This window comes from Centruroides sculpturatus, unplaced genomic scaffold (assembly GCF_000671375.1).
Source record: "Centruroides sculpturatus isolate CEXI.00-Female unplaced genomic scaffold, Cexi_2.0 scaffold500, whole genome shotgun sequence".
NCBI classification, from domain to species: domain Eukaryota; kingdom Metazoa; phylum Arthropoda; class Arachnida; order Scorpiones; family Buthidae; genus Centruroides; species Centruroides sculpturatus.
The window spans coordinates 107843-133268 of record NW_019384780.1 but is presented as its reverse complement, the minus strand read 5'-3'; the positions used below and the strand labels follow the sequence as shown (position 1 = coordinate 133268).

Here is a 25426-nt window from a genome sequence, read left to right as displayed (position 1 = left end):
GATTGAGGTATGAGGAACATATTATTTATTTGTTCTTTGCACTGAAATAATGATAGATAATTTTAAAATTGCAACATACTTAAAAAGGACATTTTCAAAATTTGAAATAAAAATGAATAATGTAAATTAAAAAAACAGGCTCATTCAAATTAAAAATCAATAAGCATGTAAACATGTTCTTACATATTAGTTTTATATGATTTGTTTCAATAAAATAATTAAGTGTAAAATATTAAAAAATAATTTCTCTTAAGTAATTAATAGTAAATTAAGTTTTTGACTCATCATCTAGTAGTTATAATTATTGCATATTTATTTCAGAAAATTAATTAAATATAAAAAATTATTAATTATCTCTTTAAAAAAATAACATCTTCAAAATATACTTTTCATGTGAGTTTTTTTATTATGTTTCTTCAATAATTTAATTTATCATCACTTATGTAAATCTGCTCCAAAATTATTACATTTCTTATAAAAATATTGCAAATAAATCAAATAAAATTTTACATTGCATTAAAAAAAATCAAATTACATATCTTCCCATATTTATTTTTATTTATTTATGAAAAATTTGATCATAATTTTTGTTGTATCTGTTATTTCTCATGATTAAACTATAAACAAAGTATTTCTATCATGTCAGAATATGAAAATAAAAAGCTAACTTCTTTATTAATTTTATTGGTAGTAAAAAAGAAAAATTTATATTAAAGTTTAAAAAGTTTTTCTTGCCACTTCTTTATATGATACACTTTAAAATCAATGTCAAGCAATAATTAGCCAATATTTCACATTCCTTTTAAAATTTAAGTAAGTACATGTTAGGAATATATTATTACTACTATTATTAAGAATTTCTTAATAATATAATATGATGGCCAAATTTTAGAAACAATCAGTATAAAAAATGTATACAGCAACATCTAATAAGGTATTAGAAAAAAATTGCATTAACCAATGTGATTATAAAAAAGTTAACTTTTTCAGTTAATACAGTTTTTATTTCAGCACATAAAAAGTTATTTATATATTTAAAGTATATGTTTTTCAGTAAAGATAATTTCATAAAACATTCAACTGAAATGTCTAATTTTATTTTTAGTGTTTATGATATAGTGCAATTTAGCTATCTTGAATATAAAATGATGGAATTTCATTACACTACAGAAACTTGAAAAAATTAAAATTTGAAGCTATTTCCAATACCATATTATAATTTTTATAAGTAAAAACTAAATTTTTTATTTAGTATATGTTTATTGATGTCAAAAAAGTGATGCAATAAAAATGATAACCTGTATGAATAGTATTATGAAATGACAATTCATCTGCTGTCTAAACATAACACACAAAATAGAAGTTATTTTCCTTTGAGCTGAGTGATGGACTAAATCCATAGGAAAAAGATTTTTGAACAATTGGGACACAGAATTAAACTCTAATTAAAACTCTTCATTTGATTCAATTATCTTTTCAAATCTTTGAAATTTTCAATTTTTTGTCTTATCCTAACTGTAGAATTTTTTAAACATGTATATTGAAGAAACTTATTAAATAAATCAAAGCATTTGCTTGACATAGTTATTAATTATTAAAGTATTTAATTGTGATTTAAGTATATCAATAAACACTCTTCTATGTCAAATAAATTGCATTTTATTCTTGTCCTATGATAGCACACTTTTGCCTTAATATACTGTATACGAGAAATTTGTAAGCAATTGAAAATCATCAGTTTTAATATTGTACAACAAAAAATATAATTATATTCTTATTGTTTAATTTTTTTTATATAAACTTATATATTTTACATTAATTATAGTTATCACTAAATATATAAGAATGTAATATATTATAAATTCTTATATAATTCTCTCAAATATTATAATAAAATATAAAAAATTATTTTTAATTCATAATTGGATAAATTTTAAGTAAAAAACATATTTTCTTGCCATCTATTTATTTATAACTAATCTTGTATACACTAAAAACTCAAAAATGTATTAATGTAAATTTTAATAATTTTCACATATATTTTACTTCAGTATGAATAAATAATATATTTTAGAATATTAAGTTTTCATTCAATATTCTATTAAAACTGCTATTTCCAAATTTATAATTTACTTAAATATTCTATCAGAAATTATAACAAATTCAATTTATAATAGTCTATCAAATTAAAAAAGTATCTTATATTATATAATTTTGGAAGAACACTATTTGGTATGACAAAAATGCATTAAATTCAAATAATATACAAAATTAAAACCGTTTATGTAAATCGTCATGAAAAATTGAATCAAAATATTATGGTTAATGGATAAACTGTACATTGTGAAACTGATAAAAAGCAAGCAAAACAATAGTTTTAAAAATTTCAGAAGTTATCCAAATTCTACTAACATAATAAAAATAATCAGTTAATACAACATAATTGTTTAAAACTATGACTAACATCTTTTAAAATTAACACAATATTTTAAAATCATTTTTAGTTACTTTCTTTCAAAAAGCTGGTGTCTGAAAAATAAAATAGTCATATTCTTTCAAAAATGCTATTTTAATGTAGTTTATTGTTAACTAGTTTCCTAAATGACTGGCCAAATTGGCATTCTTAAATCTGGCCAAATTGGGCATTCTTATTTGCATATTTATTTAATATAATAACTATATTTGCAGCATTATTTTATATTTATTTACTGTACTATAATAACAGTTTAGATACTTTTTCTATAAGGATATTGAGACATTACATACTTATTTTACATTTTACATTTATTTTACAATATCAAAAACTATTTCTTTTCATTCATCACAGAAATAAGTTCTGCTTTTCTTTATGCATTCATTTTCCATGTAACTGAAATTGTTACAGGCATAACAAAACAACTTCTAAAAAAAACATAACCTAGCTATGACTATCATTACAAAAAGCACAACCACTTCATGTTCTTTATTTAGTATCTGCATATGCATATTTCACTGTTCTGTAACTAGAAACAAAGGACAATCATCTATAATCTTATGGAGCAATAACAATGCAATACCAACCTGTAATGATAGTTAAAAATTTCTCCATGGAAAATATGAAAATTACCATTTGATTAAATTTGGTTAACATCAACCAAAAATAACTTATTGGCCAAGTCAGATTTATATTATTTGCTTCAAATATGTATTAATTTGTAACAGTTATTATATCAGTATGATGATAACATGATAAAATAACAATTTTCGTTTATGTCAAAAGTTTAAAATTTTATTTTGTACTTCATATTTATTGTGCTTACACAAAAACAATAATATTTCTTATAATTATACTTTTAATTAACTTACCTTGAAAATAGGCAACATTTGTACATCTTCAATAACTTCATTTATAATATATTTTAATGCTGAATGAGCAGCAGTAGGTGTAATTTCATCTTCTGAAAGAGTATTGCCTGAAATAAAAAAGTTATATACCTTCTGTATGCTTACTTTTATTGATATATTGCTCTATTACTAATATATTATCTATTATTACAAACAATATATCAATTATTGAAGAATAAATATCTGTATAAGATCCAATAAACAAGTTGAATGTTTGATGAATGTAGTGAATTAGAAGTAAGAGCAAATAATCTTGGTCTTTTAATTATTTTCAATCTAATTAAGATTTTTTTATTGTCTTATTTTTCATCTTTTACAGAAAAAGCTTTATGAAGTTGTTAAAAAATTCTACTATCTTTAGTATTTGAGTAAGACTATTTTTTCAATATTTATAATATTGAATTATCAGGAAAACTAAATATTGTACCATTGTATTTGATAATTTATAAAGCTTTTCAACATGAATCATTAATTACATTATAGAAACATGTAGCATAATTGCCAACAATTTATACTATTAAAAAAGAATAAATTGAAAGAAAAAATACTTGAGTATTCTTTCTTTCAATTTATAACATTTGTTTAAATAACATTGTAAAGTCAAAGTAATAATGTATAATGTAAAAAATATTAAATATTGATAAAAAATATTTTAAAAATTTTAAATAACTTACTTTGCATAGCTTTTTGTAATGCATTACATAAAAGAACAGAAGCTGATGCAAGTTGAGAGTGATATTTTGCAAATAGCTGATCATCTAAAAATAAATATAAAAATCAATTAGGTAACTAATAAAAAAAATTAATTATATACAAAACATTTTATTATTAGTTTTAGTATTAGTTTTATTCACATTTCAACATAAAAGTTACTTTGTAACATTTATGTTGAAATTAATTTAATTTTCTGATAGACATGATTTTTAAAAATATTTGTAATCTAATACAATAAAAATGTAAAATGCAGACCAAATTTTAAAGAAAACTGTTGTTGAACAAATACAATAAAATTATTAAGATTATAAGTAAAATATTAAAAGTTTTGAACAAATATAAAAATCTGCATTAGCATAATCTGTGCATTACATACTTTACTGTCAATATGCTAATCATGCACCTGACACATCATATCATATATGAAAATTTGTAAACCTATAAATCTACATTTTTAAACTTTTCTTTTTCTTTATCATTGTAATTATTTTACTTTTGAGGTTATATTTATTTTTACATGTAAATAATGTACAATAATGAATATGAATATAATCAAATTCACTATGAGTTATAATCATATACTGAAATAAGTATTCATTGATAAATCTGCTTATGAAAATTAATTAATTTAGTTTTGAGAATATTGATTATTAATTTTTGCTTATAATTAAGAAATATGACAATAATTTAAAATATTTATATTTTTAAATCTCTTCTACTTTTCCTTCCATTTATCAATTAACTTCATACCATAAAATTAATTGATATTTTTAATTTAGATAAAATGTATTAAGTTTTTTTGTATTAAATACACATTGAATATGTATTTGTTTTAATATAAAAATATTATTTTATCTAAATTAAAAATATGCATTAAAGTTATAAGTAAAAATAATATCAAACATTTAAGGACTGAAATTTTGTTAAATAACATTCAACACTCTTACATAACATAAATCAACTCTTCCTTCACTCCAAGTTGAAGTATCTAAAATGTGAAATAAATTTCTAAAAACGAATCTTGGTGAGTGGATCCAGTTTTACTCTACTTTTTTAAAATAAACAACTGGCTTCTATAGCTCTATACCTTAGTAAACATATATTATCAATAAAAATGTATAAGAAAAGTACAATAACTGCTCATATTGACATATTTAGTATTAAAACTTGATGCAGAAAGTAATGATACAGAATAATTAAAATTTACATTTTTTTAGAAATAAACTCAGTTATAATCTGCAAAATTCAAACTGCACTTAACATATTGTTATGATTGGCACATCTTGCTAAACATATAATGATACTGAATTTACATGCAATGCCCTGGTGACATCTATGGGACATAACTTATCCTTGTCATAATGGAGGAGCTTATATAAAGTTAGGTTCCTTTTATAGTAAAGTTTAATCCAAGCATCATTCATTGTTCTCCTATAAACATACTTAATAGATTCATTATAATTCATTATTTTATAGCCATCCCAATTCTTCACATATCTCCTAGCCTGGGTATCCTGCTAATGTTTCTTTATTAGGCATTCCACTAATTCTTGCTCATATCCTGACCCTCTTATAATCCTTGTGATGTAATCAAATTTCTCTCTCAACTTATTACTCACAGTAGAGCAGCAGTTGGATATTGGACATTTTTTTGCCTGCAATCAATAATATCCCATACGGATGGTGTTACACTTGAAACCAGAAAGCTATAAAAAGACTCATTTCTTATACATATGCATTATACTTAGAGATGGGCAAATGACTACAGATATTTACAAGCCAATACACAGCCATTTGTTTATCCCATATACATCAAGTGACTCATAGCATTTTAAAATGGCAGCCTTTAGTGCTTAAAAGGAGAGCATTTAGGTACTGTTCTGAGAGTAATAGATTGAGAGAGCAATTTGCTTACATCATGTGAATTGTAAGAGTTAGGGTATGGGTAGGAGTTAGTGGAACGCCTAATAAAGAAATATTGACAGGGCACATAGGCAAGAAATGGAGAGAATAAGATTGGCTATAAAATAGTAAATTATAACAAATCTCTTAAAAATATTAATATTAATATTTATAGGAGGACAGTGAATGATGCAGGGATTAAGCTTTATTATAGAATGAACCAAAACTTGTATAAACTTCTCTGTAATGACATATGACATGTGATTAGTCAATGAGAGGAAGAAAGATGAAAAAATTGTCAATTTGTAAAAATTTTAATTGATTAAACAAAATTTTTTAATTCTTTTCTTATAGTCCATGTTCACTAGGAAATATTGATATCCATTCAATTTTGTGTTTACTGTAATCAAACAATTTTGTTAAATAAAACATTAAAGCATTTAAAAAATTCATATATTAACAATTTAGATAAAATATGATTTACTATTTTTCCACTTATGCTTATATTATTAGATTAATGCAGAAAATAATTTATTTAACATCATATCCTTAACATATATTCAACAATACATGTTATTTAAGTATCAGTTAAATATAATATTGAAAAAAATGTTGTGTTATTAAAGAATGCAATTCTTAGATAAATAATAGTAGCTTTATAAAATATAATTTGTCAAACTGCACTTATTCTGAGCTTTTCGATTTTTCAATATTATCAGAGACACTTATCCTCAACTCAATGAATTTTGCTAATTTTTCAAAAAAATCTAGTAGAGATTCACCAAAATATAAATAATAAGAAATAAATTCTTGACTTATATAAAATTAGTTTCAGCATCTCAAAATTTTCAAGTATATATTAATTTTGTGTCCTTATTAAATTAATACTTACACAAAGGATGATCATAAAGACAATCAACACGCGCTGTATCAAGAGATGTCCCTCCAATCAGTCCTTCTACAACTGTTTCAATATGATGTCTTATTTCTCCCATATCATCCTCATCATCTGCTTGAGAACAATGAGATTCTAAGAAAGTTATTGTTATTATTAATGATTTACAGTTTTAATAATAGATCTAATGTAAAATAAATAGTTTATACAGTGCTTCTTACTTAAAAATAATATTCTCTAAAAATAAATAACTAATTGTCATATATTTTAATAATTATTATAGATTGACATCAGCCAGATAACTAAAGGGGTAAAGATATCAGCCTATTACTCTGGGGATTTAATTTCAAATTAAGCAAAGCATATAAATTTTTATAATTATCTATACAGTGGAACCTCGTTTAACGAGAACCTCGCATAACGAGCAAAACAAATTGTAAAAACCTTGACTCACTTAATGAGTGCTGTTTTGCATAACAAGTGACAAGGAGAGAGGAAATCCCGGATTGTGTGCATGCTCCATCAGTCTGTGTTTAGTACTCATTCCGCTAGCATCTTAGTGTCATTTATGATCACACATTTTTCCAAACTTGTATTCACACATATTACGTATAAACATCAACAATCATAGCCCATTATATAATAAACATGCCAGCTCATACTAAATTTAATGACCAATTCCAAATTAAATTTTTTAAATGCCTAAATTAAAAATTATTTATTTATAATTATTAAATTTAATATGAGATGGCAGCATAACTACCTACCTCTAGTCAAATTAATTAATTATAACCTTTACATAGCCCAAGACATATCATTTGGCATGTTTATCAGACATATTATCTGTGATTTTTTGTTTTCTGAAAATCGAATTCACATTCCAGGTTGGTTCATTCTGTGCTAGAAGAAAAGATGAAGATGATTCATGCCTCTTAACAATGAATATTGTGTAACTTTCTTTGAATAAACATTATACATAAAATATTTGAGTATTTTTCCGGCATGGAATGCATTATCGTATTTTACATTAATTTCTATGGAAAAAATGTTTTGCATTATGAGTANTTGTTTTCTTTTTTTAAATTTATATGGCTATTGGTAAATGTCTGACATGCAATTTCATATTTGATATGTTTATGTACAGAGAGTAACAGTGACAATAACAGTAAATTTTTCCTCCACCATATTTCTGTATTAAAATTTTCACACTTTAGATGCACTTAGATGTGAGTTGATTAATCCTTCTATAATTTTTGTCTAAGTTAATAAGAAAATCATTTGTTGTCATCACCTATGAAAATCTACTACATTCTTGTTCTATATATGTTGGCAAAGAAAAGTGGGAGATAGTTCTATTTATCAGAAAACCAAAGTCAGGTAAGACTCAAATCACAATCTTAGCCCCCAAAGATTTCTTCACTTTTATCATGAATCTTATTTCCAGGTTTAAATAATTTAAATATTGCTTTTTAGAATTTCACATTATTAATTATATTGTATCAAAAATTAATTTTAAAATAAATTTTTGATATGGTAGCAACAGAAAGATGTTAAAAGCAATATTGTAATTAAATATTGCTTGAAAAGTTGAAAATACAATGTGTGATAATAGAAAAAAAGCAAATCTTTGCAGTTTAAGATTGTGGTCCAAGTCTAACTTCAATCACCTTTAATGTATATAGAATCAATTGATTTAAGTTTAGAATCAATCCCTTTGATATTTCTAGACTACATATGTATATGTATATGTTCTAATAGCTTGAGGAACTGCAATTTTTTAATTCTGTGAAACAATGAGAGCATTTGATATAACTTCACAAATTACTGTCCACTGGGCTAAAAAGGTATTCCATATATAAAAAAACATGTTAAATGTTCTTTTATTCTCTTATTTAATGATATAAATGCAGAACTAATGTAATAATGATGTTTAACCACATATATTCTGACTTTATCCATTTCTTATTTTGTTTTCTTTTTTAAATTTATATGGCTATTGGTAAATGTCTGACATGCAATTTCATATTTGATATGTTTATGTACAGAGAGTAACAGTGACAATAACAGTAAATTTTTCCTCCACCATATTTCTGTATTAAAATTTTCACACTTTAGATGCACTTAGATGTGATTTGATTAATCCTTCTATAATTTTTGTCTAAGTTAATAAGAAAATCATTTGTTGTCATCACCTATGAAAATCTACTACATTCTTGTTCTATATATGTTGGCAAAGAAAAGTGGGAGATAGTTCTATTTATCAGAAAACCAAAGTCAGGTAAGACTCAAATCACAATCTTAGCCCCCAAAGATTTCTTCACTTTTATCATGAATCTTATTTCCAGGTTTAAATAATTTAAATATTGCTTTTTAGAATTTCACATTATTAATTATATTGTATCAAAAATTAATTTTAAAATATCTTGTTCTTACCTTCACTTTTATTTCACTTTGTTATATTTAAACATTTCATTGTTACTTTTCTAAATTTAACAAATCTAAAAGTAAATACTATTTCTTAATTTATATTTATTGATTTATAATTTAAATATTATTTTTCAATTTATATGTATGTAATGTATATTCCATTTTTCAAACATTTGTACATACAAATTAATAAAAACTGAAGGTAAGTTGAAAGCATTCTTTGTATAAAAAAAACTTTGGCTTCCAGAAAAAACAATTTTATTTTTAATGATTTAAAATAATTTAATAAAATAAAAATTACAAATTTTCAACAAATATAAAAAAATAAAAACATTTTGTACAACAGAATAAAATTCTCAAATCAATAATGAAAAAAAAAAATTATACATAACATGGTCAGATTAATTATCAGGATCAAATTACTTATCCAAGAATTAACTATTGGACTTAAACTAAGCAAGTTCTAGCCTGATAGTTAATTCTTGGAGAATTAATCTATAATTTCAACATTGCACATTTAAGTATGCAAAAACTTATTTATGCAATAAATCTGTTTGTATGTATATTTACCTGTTATAGAAACAGAATCTCCAACTTCTTCCTGTTTTATTTCATTTTGATTTCTAGGATAAAGCAGTGCAACTACTGATCTAGATGTTCCACTTTCATTTGTAGGACCATAACCAGAATCATTTTCACTATCAGCTGTATTAATTTACAGTTAACATTATAAATTAATTGCTCTTTTGGTTGAAAGAAATACAGTAGAGCATCGATTATCCGACCCCCAATTAACCGTCACATCGGTTAACTGACCGTTCTAGTCAGCAAATTTCAAATGTCTCCTAGTGATGTGGCGCTACAATATTTGGCTATGTCTTAGCTACTTTAATAGTACTTTTACATGTTGTAGCTGGCAACACTGGCTCAACCATGAAAGGGAGCCAGTATTTAAACGAGGCTTAATTTTCTAATTTTTAACAATACAATAGCAACGATTATTATTTAAAAAAAATTTTTGTTAGGCTTAACATCGATGAAAATTCAACGCAAAGTAGGTTAATAGTGATATACTAATATACTAATTACATGAGATATACTAATAATGTATTTTTTTCATATTTTCCGGTTATCCATTTTTTTCACTTATTCGACCAACCCCAGTCCCCAATTGTGTCGAATAATCGATGCTCTACTGTAGTATTNTTGTTTTCTTTTTTTAAATTTATATGGCTATTGGTAAATGTCTGACATGCAATTTCATATTTGATATGTTTATGTACAGAGAGTAACAGTGACAATAACAGTAAATTTTTCCTCCACCATATTTCTGTATTAAAATTTTCACACTTTAGATGCACTTAGATGTGAGTTGATTAATCCTTCTATAATTTTTGTCTAAGTTAATAAGAAAATCATTTGTTGTCATCACCTATGAAAATCTACTACATTCTTGTTCTATATATGTTGGCAAAGAAAAGTGGGAGATAGTTCTATTTATCAGAAAACCAAAGTCAGGTAAGACTCAAATCACAATCTTAGCCCCCAAAGATTTCTTCACTTTTATCATGAATCTTATTTCCAGGTTTAAATAATTTAAATATTGCTTTTTAGAATTTCACATTATTAATTATATTGTATCAAAAATTAATTTTAAAATATCTTGTTCTTACCTTCACTTTTATTTCACTTTGTTATATTTAAACATTTCATTGTTACTTTTCTAAATTTAACAAATCTAAAAGTAAATACTATTTCTTAATTTATATTTATTGATTTATAATTTAAATATTATTTTTCAATTTATATGTATGTAATGTATATTCCATTTTTCAAACATTTGTACATACAAATTAATAAAAACTGAAGGTAAGTTGAAAGCATTCTTTGTATAAAAAAAACTTTGGCTTCCAGAAAAAACAATTTTATTTTTAATGATTTAAAATAATTTAATAAAATAAAAATTACAAATTTTCAACAAATATAAAAAAATAAAAACATTTTGTACAACAGAATAAAATTCTCAAATCAATAATGAAAAAAAAAAATTATACATAACATGGTCAGATTAATTATCAGGATCAAATTACTTATCCAAGAATTAACTATTGGACTTAAACTAAGCAAGTTCTAGCCTGATAGTTAATTCTTGGAGAATTAATCTATAATTTCAACATTGCACATTTAAGTATGCAAAAACTTATTTATGCAATAAATCTGTTTGTATGTATATTTACCTGTTATAGAAACAGAATCTCCAACTTCTTCCTGTTTTATTTCATTTTGATTTCTAGGATAAAGCAGTGCAACTACTGATCTAGATGTTCCACTTTCATTTGTAGGACCATAACCAGAATCATTTTCACTATCAGCTGTATTAATTTACAGTTAACATTATAAATTAATTGCTCTTTTGGTTGAAAGAAATACAGTAGAGCATCGATTATCCGACCCCCAATTAACCGTCACATCGGTTAACTGACCGTTCTAGTCAGCAAATTTCAAATGTCTCCTAGTGATGTGGCGCTACAATATTTGGCTATGTCTTAGCTACTTTAATAGTACTTTTACATGTTGTAGCTGGCAACACTGGCTCAACCATGAAAGGGAGCCAGTATTTAAACGAGGCTTAATTTTCTAATTTTTAACAATACAATAGCAACGATTATTATTTAAAAAAAATTTTTGTTAGGCTTAACATCGATGAAAATTCAACGCAAAGTAGGTTAATAGTGATATACTAATATACTAATTACATGAGATATACTAATAATGTATTTTTTTCATATTTTCCGGTTATCCATTTTTTTCACTTATTCGACCAACCCCAGTCCCCAATTGTGTCGAATAATCGATGCTCTACTGTAGTATTATTATTAAATAAAGATTTTCAAATTAATTATGAAAATTATATATATTCCATATTTTCTTTTCTCATCCAGTTTATACTACAAATTTTTAGAATGATTCTGCAAAAAATTATATTTGAATGTATCATAGTTCTTTTTCTGAGTTTAAAACCTACGTATGAAATTACATTACTATCATTGATTAAGTATTTAAAATTTAATAAATTCATATACTGTAAAAAAGCAAAACAAAACATTAAAAATTTCAAGNTGTAAATCATGCTCATATATAATAATCATATAAATCACTTTGCTTTAATGCAATTTATAAATTAATAAAAAGCTTATAAAACAATACCAATCATTCAGCAAGTAATAATCATCAAAGAAAGATGGTCAAAACAATAAATATCTGAGAAAGCTCAATTTGATTGGTCACTCTATAGTATTTTTGTAAAACATCTTTTTGAAGAATGTAAATCAAAAAATTAGAGAGCAATTCTTTTGCTCTGCACAACAATGACATTTTGAGAAAAATGTAATCTTAATAATCTTAAAAATGTAATTTCTGTAAATACTTATAGTAAATCAATCCAGAAAAATGTCAATTTATTAATATATACATATTAAGACATACACATGCACATATCATATTTCTAGATTCTAAGAAACCACTGATTCTAAGATGCACTATGAATCTGAAATCAAATTTTAAAATTTTTATGGAAGGAAAAATTTTTTAAGTAATTGATTTTATTAAGGTTTGTTATTTAACAAGTTAGAAAAACAATACAAATTCTATAAAATAGATACTATAGGTACTGTTCTTGAGTTCTATTTTCATACGCTTCCACATATACAATAACTATTCATTTTAATGTTGCATCATAATGTCATCTCAACAATATTTTAAATATTAAAAAAGCATTTAAATGTAACACTCATAAATGTACCAATAAAACTCATTTAAACTGAGCATCAGCATTGAGTGATATTACTGATCTATTACTGTACATAATGTATTACATGGTCTATTCATGACTATTGCTAATTGTCATTTTAGAGTGCAATTGTAAAAGCCATCAATTGATGCATCTCTTCCTTAAAAATTAAAAATAGGTCAAAAAGTGCATCTTAGAATCAAAGAAATACAGTATTAAAAAAAACATTAATTTAAATTGTAGTTAATATTATGATAAACAAAGTTAACATTACAAAAAGTTCAAAATAAGCTCTATTAACAACTCAGGACATTCAAACTTTTATCAATACAATTATTTTAAAGAAAGTACAAACAACTATTTAATTTACTACTACTTTATGTACTTTCTCACCACACTGGGTTGTATAAACTCAATATACACAACTCACAACCAACAAATAACCGGTGTGAAAATCTTCAAAAACTGCAAATGTTTTTGATGCCCCTCCTGGGCTCTTCCTCAGGCTTAATTTATTTCTTCTGTTGGAACTGGATTCTTTAATTCCAGTCCAATGGAAGTCCTTCCATGTTTGGAATTTTCGGAAACGGCATGTTCCAACTTTTTAAAAAACATCTGAATTAAAGAATCTAGTTCCAATGGAAGATATAAATTAAGCCTGAGGAAGAACCCAGGAGGGGTATCGAAAATATTTGCAGTTTTTGAAGATTTTCACACCGGTTATTGGTTGGTTGTGAGTTGTTGTGTATATTGAGTACTACTACTTTTTTAATAAATAAAATCAACTTATCAGATGACAGAACAAAGATATAAATTCACTTGTTGATAAGTTGATCTTATCAAAAATATTTTAATTTTCTTTATTTAAAAAAATCTTTTGATCAAACAACAAACTTTTTTAAATCAAAACATATTTAATAATTTTTGTGACTTTTCTTATCAATTTGATATATTCTAATTAATTTTACCTAATTTTACATTTATTTTGTAATTTTAGTGATTGTTAAAACTATACTTACATTCTTTTCGCTTTTTATGTAATGTTTTTATAAATATTTTAGAGCTTCCAAAATGCTTAAATTTCTTTCTTACATGATCATAAAACCATTCACAAGATTGTATATACAAAATGCTAGAAATAAAATCGTATTTTAAAAGTCATATAAAAATATTTTATTCCAATTATTCAAAATTACTGAAAAATTATTAGAGCAAATTTAAACTATTATTTGTAAAAACAAAATGTTTTTATTTATATCCAGTTTCAAAAACTAAAAATAATTCAGGAGCCTGCATTAAAGTGCTGAGGAAAAAAATGCATATACAGATATCCCTTCTACAACACAGTACTTCTACGACATGATTTTGCTCTAACACAGTTTGAAAATTGGGGATATCTTCCATACAATGCAACTTCTGGTTTTGCTCCGACATGGTTTTGGAAATTCTCCATACAAAATTTCACAATTTTTAAGTTTAAACTTCATTATTCTATATTAATTTTTATTCAAGTAAGCATGCATGTTGACTCAAATTTGTCTGTGAATTTTAGAATATTGAAATTTTCAAATTATTTTGTGTTTTTTGTCAGGTTTACTTTAATGAAACTGATAGGACAAGGAAGAAAAAATTGCACTAACTTTCCTATACAACAGTTATTGGTGTGATTGTTGCTTTCACGCTTTAGCCCTTAAGCTGTCACTCTGTTTTTTTATAGATTAATCTTCGTATTTAGTAAAGTTTATTAAACATTTTTAGGTAAGTCTCAGTACTCATACAATTTAGTATTTGAACACAGATTCTGAAAAAAAGTCACTCAGCTCTCGAATGAACAAATACAACCCACCAGAACAAATTTTCAATTAATAACATATTTTTATTTTGTCATCCATAAACATTTTTTTATGATAAATATAAAAAAAATATAAAAATGTCGCTGATACATCTGATCAAGAACAACAAAAAAGTTGAGATGATGACAATGCTTTGTAAAAAGAAAACACACTCATTTAACTAAAATTAATATTAACACATAATATAATACTTTTAATTGTGATTATTAGTTAATTATTGATTACTTTAATAAACATAATTCTCTGAGTAATGAAAAAGAATAGTATACTTTTGCTAACTTCTGGAACACAACCCTATCTTTTGCATTAATCCTTTGTTTCATATAGCATGGATTCACATACCACGACACTTTTTCAGAACGTAACTACCATGTAATACAAGGGATATCTGTACTGAAAGATTACAGCATGCTTTCTTAAAATTGCAGATTCTATCTACAAAATATAAATTTAACAAAATATAAAATTACAGTTATCCTTACATTCATGCTAAAAATATCACAAAACTAAAAGCAAAATTATGTCAAAGTATTGCAATAATTGAAAATCTGCATAAAAAAATTAAAACAATTTTTGTAAATCATGCTCATATATAATAATCATATAAATCACTTTGCTTTAATGCAATTTATAAATTAATAAAAAGCTTATAAAACAATACCAATCATTCAGCAAGTAATAATCATCAAAGAAAGATGGTCAAAACAATAAATATATGAGAAAGCTCAATTTGATTGGTCACACTACCATACAGAATACAATGGCAATATTAATATAATAAGAAAAATATAATCATACTATAAATATAATACTGTTCAACAAGAAAGTAAAAAAACTAATTTAACAATAAAATCAAATTCATAATTCTACTTATATTTGGCAAAGAAATTGCATCAATTAAAACAATTTCACTTTGAAGATTATTAGTAATTGATATACGTGCTGCTGTAACAGGAAACAAATAAATAAAACCACACCAAAATAACAGCATCTAAAGAATCATGAAAAGAGTTTATGAAGTAGATTGAGAACATTCAATGCAAAATTAATCTGCTGTTACATTGGTGTAGTTTTATTTACTTAATATTAATAATTTTTAACTCAAATAAAAATATTTATTAATGTACATTATATGATCAGATCATTGTTTAAATAATAGTGCTAATGTTAATATAATATAAATTTTTACCGTTGATGTTCACATAATCTGCACAACCAAATTTTTTCTTGGCTTTCCCAAACAGCACAATGTCGACAAACATAAAAATGGCAATCATGACAATAAAATTTCTTATTAAATAGTAAATTAAAAGTTGAACAGCACAATATACACCATTTTTCATTAAATTCTTTACGCTTTGCTAAAACACTTCTTTGTGATGCTTTTTCATTCAGTTCTTCCTCAATTTTACTAAATTATAAGACAACAAAAAATTAATATTAAATTATCCATGAAAAACAATTACAAAAATAACAGAAAAATAATAAAATAATTAATCAGAAATTATGAATAAATTTACAATATTAATTTGTATACTATTTTTTTTTTATTGTATCTTTCTTATAACACTCACATTATTATGGCTGATATAAATTAAGCCTGAGGAAGAACCCAGGAGGGGTATCGAAAATATTTGCAGTTTTTGAAGATTTTCACACCGGTTATTGGTTGGTTGTGAGTTGTTGTGTATATTGAGTACTACTACTTTTTTAATAAATAAAATCAACTTATCAGATGACAGNGCAACATTCCATCTTAAAATTGTTAAATTTATAACTTGTTATAATTCTATATATATTATTTAATAATATTTATGAAAATATATCATGCAAATAAATTTTTAAACTTACTCTTAATTAAACTAAACATTTATTTGTGTATTAAATAATTTTCATTCCATTACAACATATTTATGATATTTCTAAAGTTTGTTCAGTTTTACATACAATTAAAATTTATAATTAATTTTAAATATATTATCTCATATAAACATAACAATATTTCATATCTGTGTAATACAAAATCGAATGTTTTGACTTAGAATATGACTGTATAAAAGGAATTCATTCAAGCAGGTCCTAATTTCAAGAAAAATAGCATTTAAACAATGTATACAAAAAAACATGTACAAATTTATTAAATGAGAATAAGATATATTTCAAATAAATATAAACCAAACTATGTAATTATTAATTATTAAAAAATATAAAAGAAATGGCATAGCTAAGTTTGTAAGTAATAACACTTTCAAATAAAATAATTTCAATATTTACAATACTGTTATTTATCATGCAAAGAGGTTATCGTAGAGATAAGTAACACTTCCTGTATTAGATCAGGTTTGTGTTACATTTTTTGATTATTTGTAAAAAGCTGAACAATATGGAATTAGTATGAGATTTTCTTTGTATTATTTTCATTTAATTAGAATTTATTCACATTGCCTACTTCCACTTTTTTGTTGTTGTTCCATTTATCATTCTATTTCATTCTGGTGTCACATTAAAGAGAAATTGGAAATATAATAATAATTTGATCTACTGAACAGAGTATATTATTCTTATATTCTTAAATAACTTTCTTTATAACTGAACATATGTATTGCTACTTTTGTAAATGAGACTGCAAAAACATCTTGTTTATTTACTAAATTTTTAGTATTTCTAGAACAGTAACATTTCAGAATATAGTACAGATCAAAATTAAGAATATATTATACTATACTTTTTTTAGTTAACTAAAAAAGTATAGTTAAAAAAGTTAACTAGTTAATTAACTAAACAATTTAATGTAATTTAACCTGTTGATTGGAAATTATTTTTAAAACACTTCAGTATTCTACATTAAGATTTTCTGCCATTTTTAAAGAGCACATAGCTTTCAACATACAATCAGTCTCCAACTTATGACAAAGTATACAATTAAAATACAAATACAGTCTTTAAATATTGATTTTAATTGTATACTTTCTAATTTTATATATTTATCATTACTTTTATTTCTATTTTATATATCCCAAGAATCTCTTTAAAAATTATTTAAAATTTTTCAAAAAACATCACTGTTCAATTTAAGCATTTCATCAACGAATATAGAATCAAGACCTGAAGATCTCCAATTAAAGATTGAAAACATTAGTAAAAAAAAAAACATATGTTTCATATTAACTGTTACTGGAAAATAATTTAAAGCTTTTGAGTGAAGTAGTTACTATATCATTCCAGTCCAATAAGTGGTGTTTTATCTCTTTTAAACCTTTAAGTTCATAGTGACAATGATTAACATTTTAATAGTAAAAACATCTTTTACCACATACAGTTTAATAAATTTAAATGTTTTAAAAACTAAATAATTTCCTTAAAGAGTTATTTCTTTACTAGCTCTTTAGCCAACATCTGATGTTCTTAACAGAAAATCTGTTGTTGACTAAAAGCTATTTAATTTTATAACATTACATTTTGTCATAAATCATATCATGCCATATTCATTAAAATAGCATGATACATTATTAAACAAAATGCAAAAAAAAATTTAGACTAGTTCTTTATTCTTAGTGAGTTAATTTACACAATTGTTATGCATTATAAATCTGTTAATGTCCAAACTAGTAAGCTTTTTTCAAATCAATTAGGGAATAAATAGATGAACATTAAAAACATTAAAGATCTACTCCTTATAATAATGGATTTTTAATGTTCAGATATTCTTAATAAGTAAATAGTATAACACTACTGTAAGCAATATTTAATTTCAAACAAAATATTTGAAATATTCTTACATACATGCAATAAAAATTTTTTGTAAATTTTAACAAAAATGTACTTCTTACCTTAAACGTTCCTGTTCTTTTTGTCGCAAATTGCAATCACGTTGAATTACAGCAAGAATTTTTTCACATTCATCTTTACTTAAGTGTGATTTATTTATTTTTCGTGTCATAGTTTGAATATTTAAACATTACATAAATGTTATGAGTGCAATATTAACCTGAAATTAAATATTAAATATCTAAATAATGAATACTTTTTAATTATAATAAATTAAGGATAAAAATATAATTAAAAATTTGTAAATATGAAAAAAATAAAATGCAAGTAATATAAAAGTAAATATTCATATAATAAAAATACAATAATTTTTAGAACAGAATCTGATAATGACTGTTAAATCAAAAATATTAGTTCAAATACAATAGTTTATTAGTGATACTTTAAAAACAATAAAATATATTTGNTCAATTAGGGAATAAATAGATGAACATTAAAAACATTAAAGATCTACTCCTTATAATAATGGATTTTTAATGTTCAGATATTCTTAATAAGTAAATAGTATAACACTACTGTAAGCAATATTTAATTTCAAACAAAATATTTGAAATATTCTTACATACATGCAATAAAAATTTTTTGTAAATTTTAACAAAAATGTACTTCTTACCTTAAACGTTCCTGTTCTTTTTGTCGCAAATTGCAATCACGTTGAATTACAGCAAGAATTTTTTCACATTCATCTTTACTTAAGTGTGATTTATTTATTTTTCGTGTCATAGTTTGAATATTTAAACATTACATAAATGTTATGAGTGCAATATTAACCTGAAATTAAATATTAAATATCTAAATAATGAATACTTTTTAATTATAATAAATTAAGGATAAAAATATAATTAAAAATTTGTAAATATGAAAAAAATAAAATGCAAGTAATATAAAAGTAAATATTCATATAATAAAAATACAATAATTTTTAGAACAGAATCTGATAATGACTGTTAAATCAAAAATATTAGTTCAAATACAATAGTTTATTAGTGATACTTTAAAAACAATAAAATATATTTGTTGTTAATTTGAATCATTTAAGAATATTACAACTATATGAATATCAATAACAAAATATCACTGTAAAACATTGTATCAACTAAAATAGCATTACAGTAGAGCAGTGTTTCTTAACAGGGTGGCTGCAGCCCCATGGGGGTCCATAAGAAGTTTGCTGGGGACCGCCAAATTATGCAAAATTTCCTTCAGAATATAATAAAAAGAAAATTGATGTATAACCGAATATTGTATTGAAAAGTGAAATAAGAAAGATAAAGTTTTTGTATTTAGTTTTTTATTATTTATTTCTTCCTATATACAACTTTGTTAGTACAGAAGAAATAAATGCAAATATGCTACTTACACCACAGTATTTACTTCTTTTATTCCAAAGTAATTCTAAGAAACTATTAATGCTTGGAATTTTAAAAATAATTAAGAAAAATAGTAGGCTTAGTAGTAGGCTTTGAAAATTTAATGTTTTTGCAAAAGATATGCAAAATCTTTACAACAAGTTGTGGGTGTTTTAGTTTTAGTTTAGTTTTAGCATCGACTTTGGATAGAATAATAGTGCATTTCTTTCTTATATTGTGTGTTTAGTTTTAATTATTTATAATTAACCTGTAAAAATGAGCAAAAAACAGAAAGGAACATTAGAAAATTTTTTAATGTAAGTAATCATGGACCAAGACCTTCAAAAAGAAAATATAGTGAAGAAAACACTAGTGAAAGTTCTGATGATGATACAGTAAAAAATGCAACGGAAAAAACCACAAGTCCTAAAGCTGAAGGTATAAAATTAAGTAACATTAAAATTAGAAAATACGATTGTGATTATATCAAATATGAATTCATAAGCATAGAAGTTTAGGGAATTACAAAACCACAATGTGTCATATGCTGTGTAGTTCTCTCTAATGAAGCAATGAAACCAAATAAATTGTTGAGGCATTTAAATTCTAAGCACTAACAATATAAAAACAAAATGCAGGATTTTTTTTTATAAGAAAAAAAGACGAATTAAAAATCAAAAGATGCTCATAAATGTGACAACTATTAAAAATAAAGAATTATTAAGTTTCATTTATTGCAGCTCTTCACGTTGCTAAAGCAAAATAGCCATTTACAATAGCTGAAGAATTATTAAAACCTGCCATGTTTAATATTTGTAAGGGTTCTCAACTATAGTGAATATAAAAACAAAAAAAAGCAATCGTTTGCAATTAGATTCTGCATGTGGATAGCATTACAAATACAAACGATTGAACCAAGAATTAATGAATTAGTTGAGGATATTCAACAGCAGAAATCTCATTAAATTATTTTCGAATATTTTTTGTTTTTTCTATGAATTTTTAAATTTTTTTTATTTTCTTTTTTTGTAAAAATTAACAAGTTTTTATGTTTAATTATGAAGTTTTGAATGTTATTTAAATAGATAATGAAATAATAAAGTTATGTTTTATATATATATATAAAAATAAAGCAATAATAAAAAATGAATTTATTATAGATAATATAACAAATATAAATTATTATTAAAAAAAATGGGGGTCACAAAAAATTATGAAATATTTAGTGGGCCGTGAGTATAAAAAAGTAAGAACTACTGCAGTAGAATCCCAGTCTCTCAATAACTTGACATTCTGTAAAACTTGTCGTGGAATTAAAAAAAAATGTAATCTAATTTATACCTCTATAAGTTAACACTAGGATCAAATAAATTATTCTTCACTAGCAAAACTTGATAATAACACCAATTCCATGTTAACAAAGAATATAACACTTTTCCCAAAGTGCCACTGCAATGCTATAATGCAAATGTCACTAACTCAAAAATAGCCACTGAACAGCCAATACTTTTTTAATTAAAATTTAACTACAAATAGAAATAGTCACTAATGTACATAGTTAATATATATATGAATTTGCACATATATCTTGTAACCCACATGTGTATACATTGACTGGACAGTGACTGGAGGTTGATTGGAGGTAAATTTTTGTATATTTTGTAGTACAGTAATTATTTTATGTTAGATGGTACTGTAGATTTTCTTTCACTCTGAACTATTAAAAATCTTGTTTTAAAAGATTTTCAATANAAAAATAGTAATTATAAGTTTAAAATTATTGAGAAAGACATTAAAAATTGATGCTTAATTAATAAAATGTAAAATTTTGTTATTATTTACTAATAGATCTAATTTATTTTCGTTGTAAACTTAAGAAATTACCCTAAAACTTCGTTTACGGTATAAGATCAATAGGATTTTATCGAGAACTATCAACTGTAAGTTTAAAATTGTGAAGAAATGTGATAAAAATGGATAAAATTAGTCATTAAAATATTTAAGTTTTAAAAAAATTACTATTTCATTCCTTACAAAAGTCAATTAGATATAGTAATTGCATTATAGCATGTTTACAATTGATAAAATTAGTCATTAAAAGATCTAAGTTTTAAAAAAATTACTATTTCATTCCTTACAAAAGTCAATTATAATTGATATTTAAAATTTGAAAATTTTAAATATCAATTACAAGTTAAATTGCAGCTAACATTGCAAATATTCTACTACAAATTTGTCACAGAGATCTTCAACCTTACAACAGATTTAAATAGAAAATATTAATTAACACATACACACATTATTTAGGAATATAACAATACTACTATGAGAAACTCAATCATGTTATTTTTGAAAACTTACATATAATAAAAATAAAAAAGTTATTATTCATGTAATAATATAAACTAACAATATCAAAATAAAAATATAAATGATCTAAACATTATAAAAAAAAAACATTTATCACCCATTTATAATTATATAATTGTTCAGAATTCAAGGCAGTTTGTTTTGCTTGATAGTCCTTGATCTAAATACAAATGTCACTTTTTTTAAATGGATTTCAAAGCTACAATCATAATTGTGATCTAATATTTTTAAATTCTTTGTCTTTGTATATATGTTTCAAATTTTTTAAACAGTTTATGCATCAAATTTAAAAAATGAATGAGTGAAATGCTTTAATTAAAACAGCTTATGTTGCTTTTAAAATTTTTGAATTAATACATAATCAAAAGTATTAATTTAACAAAATAAAAATTAGTACATAACTAGGATACAATTATAAATTATTGTATAAAAACTGGAATAGAATAATTGAAAACAAAACTTAAATTATATAATTGCTAACAGTCTAATTAATTTGATATAGAATTCATTTTAAAAACATGATAAAAATGCACATGTGGATACCACTTTTTATTTTAAAATCTATAATTTTATGAAAAGATGTACAATAGTTTCATTTTGGATTAGATGTTTGAAATTAGTTGATAGAAGTTATGTTAAAGTAGCATATAACAAACGTATAAATTGTGTTCAACAATGGATAATTCTACGTATAATTGATTGTTAGCATGGAAAAATTTGCTAGATTGACAGTTTCTCTTTCCTATGGTTGTCCCAAGATCCTCATTTGATCAAAAACTATCAAATGTTAATTATAAGAGTATACAAACCACACAAGAAGATTGATCTTTTTTGGAAAAAACAAACATTTTCAATTATATTGTAGTATTAAAACAACTTTATGTGCAAGGATTATTTGTTTATGGACATAAATTATGTAAAATGTTCAATACTGCAACTGAGATGTAGTGAAAATTATATTTTGATAGGATATATTATTAGTCTACTATTATATAAGAGAATTTGTAGTAATTTTAGTATGCAAGTGTATGAAACTTGGAAACATGTATACTTTCACTCTATGAAATTTGAAGCAAGCAAAAAAAAAAAAGTATTTAATAAGATTTAAATCCCGGAAAGATAATTAATTTATCAATTTTTCTAAACATGATTATTATTGTGTATGTTATTTTCTATTATCTTGTATTAATCTATTATATTAATTTGTTATGTTATACTAACCCCAGCTTTATGTAATACTTTAACCCCTTTGTAATAAAAACTAAGATTCAATCAATAGAGAATCGATTGAAAATTAATATTCTTTAACAATATGAAATTTGTTGTTCTAATATTTGAAATAAGGAGAGGTTTGTAAAATATAATTAGTGGAAACTGGTGATTGCTAAATTATAGTTGAAAATATTTTTCAGTAACAATTAAAGATTTGGCTTCCTTAAAAAAAGCAATTATTGAAATAGTTAAATAATTAACTATAAATATTATATTACTTGATTGTTTATTGTTCTCTCAATTAGTGTATTTCCTACAGAATTAGCACAAGGTTGCTGTTGAGAACAAATCACACAGGAATTCTCTTTTTGATGGAAAAAGTAGGAAAAAAATTTTCTATTATATAAAAGAATATGCATTTTGGGCTTGATGGCCCCCTTCAGTCTTATTTTATTAAATATATCAGCAAGAAATTATATAAGAAATTACAGAATGTATTAAATTATATTTAACATACAAAAGTTTTCTCAAAAAATATAATTACCTAAAAAATATTATAGTGACAGTTCAAATAACTAATTATTAAAGTCTTTGGGTAAAATAAGTAAAACTGAAAAAAGTTAAATCGAGCATACATACCGCATCTTTCAATTAAATAACTACCCCAACAAAATTATTAACAAATGGCTACATAACCACACAATAAAACAATTGATACCTAAAACAAATGATTTATAAAAAAACTGGATTATACTCCAATAATTTTTGAAAATATCCAAAGAATATTAACACCATATAATATAATTCTAGCCCCACACTGAATAACAAAATCAAAAATTTCTTAAAAATCAAAGAACAAATTAATAGTAAAATAGATGTTATGTTAAATAATAATTTGGTTTACAGTTTCACTTGTACTGTACATGTCAGCCAAACTACTATTACACAGATGAAATGGGTAAAATGATAAAAATTTGAATAAGAGAGCATATAAGGGCTGTGAAGTATGATTACACCAACTCAGCAGTTGCCACACACTGCAATCATGCCAGCTGTGAGATCTCACTTGACTGTCAAAATTCTTAAAAAAGAAAAAAATATTATTAAAAGAAAACTTTTTGAACATATTGAAATTATTAAAAAACGAAATTAATAAAATAAATTTAAACACTGGCATTGTCAACAGTGAGATCTGGCAACCATTAGTATCAAAATGAGAAGAGTGCATTTTAAGATGTTCTTCCTTTCTTCNTCTTATTATTTTTACATTTTATTATATTCTTTTATTTATTTATTTTTTAATATATTTCAGTTTTACTTATACTAGCCAATAGTTTTATACAATTTAAAAAATTAATTTTATTTCTACAAGTATATATATTGTCTTATTATTTTATTGATGATAATATTTTACTACATTTATTTATTTACTTATTTCTTAATATTAATTTTTCAGTTTTACTTATTTTACCCAAAGGTTTTAATAATTAGTTATTCCAGCTGTCACTATAATATTTTTTAGGTAATTATATTTTTTGAGAAAACTTTTATACATATATGTTAAATATAATTTAACACATTCTGTAATTTCTTACATAATTTCTTGCTGATATATTTAATAAAATGGGATTGAAGAGGGGGGTGTTTGGTGACATTCACATTATATTTAGAAAAAAATTGCATTTTTGGCAGGGGGCGCTGG

The 25426-nt window shown here is 23.8% G+C and overlaps 1 protein-coding gene across 1 annotated transcript in view; it reads right to left on the bottom strand.

Annotated features, from left to right (window-relative positions):
* Nucleotides 1–18949, bottom strand: part of LOC111629164 — a 65299-nt gene extending 46350 nt beyond the window's left edge. Inside the window, exons 1-8 of the mRNA XM_023373043.1 lie at nucleotides 18796–18949; nucleotides 16155–16376; nucleotides 14132–14244; nucleotides 11560–11694; nucleotides 9893–10033; nucleotides 6893–7030; nucleotides 4059–4142; nucleotides 3346–3452 (exon numbers count right to left, since the gene is read on the bottom strand). Coding sequence (XP_023228811.1) covers nucleotides 3346–3452; nucleotides 4059–4142; nucleotides 6893–7030; nucleotides 9893–10033; nucleotides 11560–11694; nucleotides 14132–14244; nucleotides 16155–16376; nucleotides 18796–18905 — 1050 coding nt within the window. The 5' untranslated portion in view covers nucleotides 18906–18949. The remainder of the gene's footprint in view (nucleotides 1–3345; nucleotides 3453–4058; nucleotides 4143–6892; nucleotides 7031–9892; nucleotides 10034–11559; nucleotides 11695–14131; nucleotides 14245–16154; nucleotides 16377–18795) is intronic.
* Nucleotides 18950–25426: the final 6477 nt, after the last annotated feature.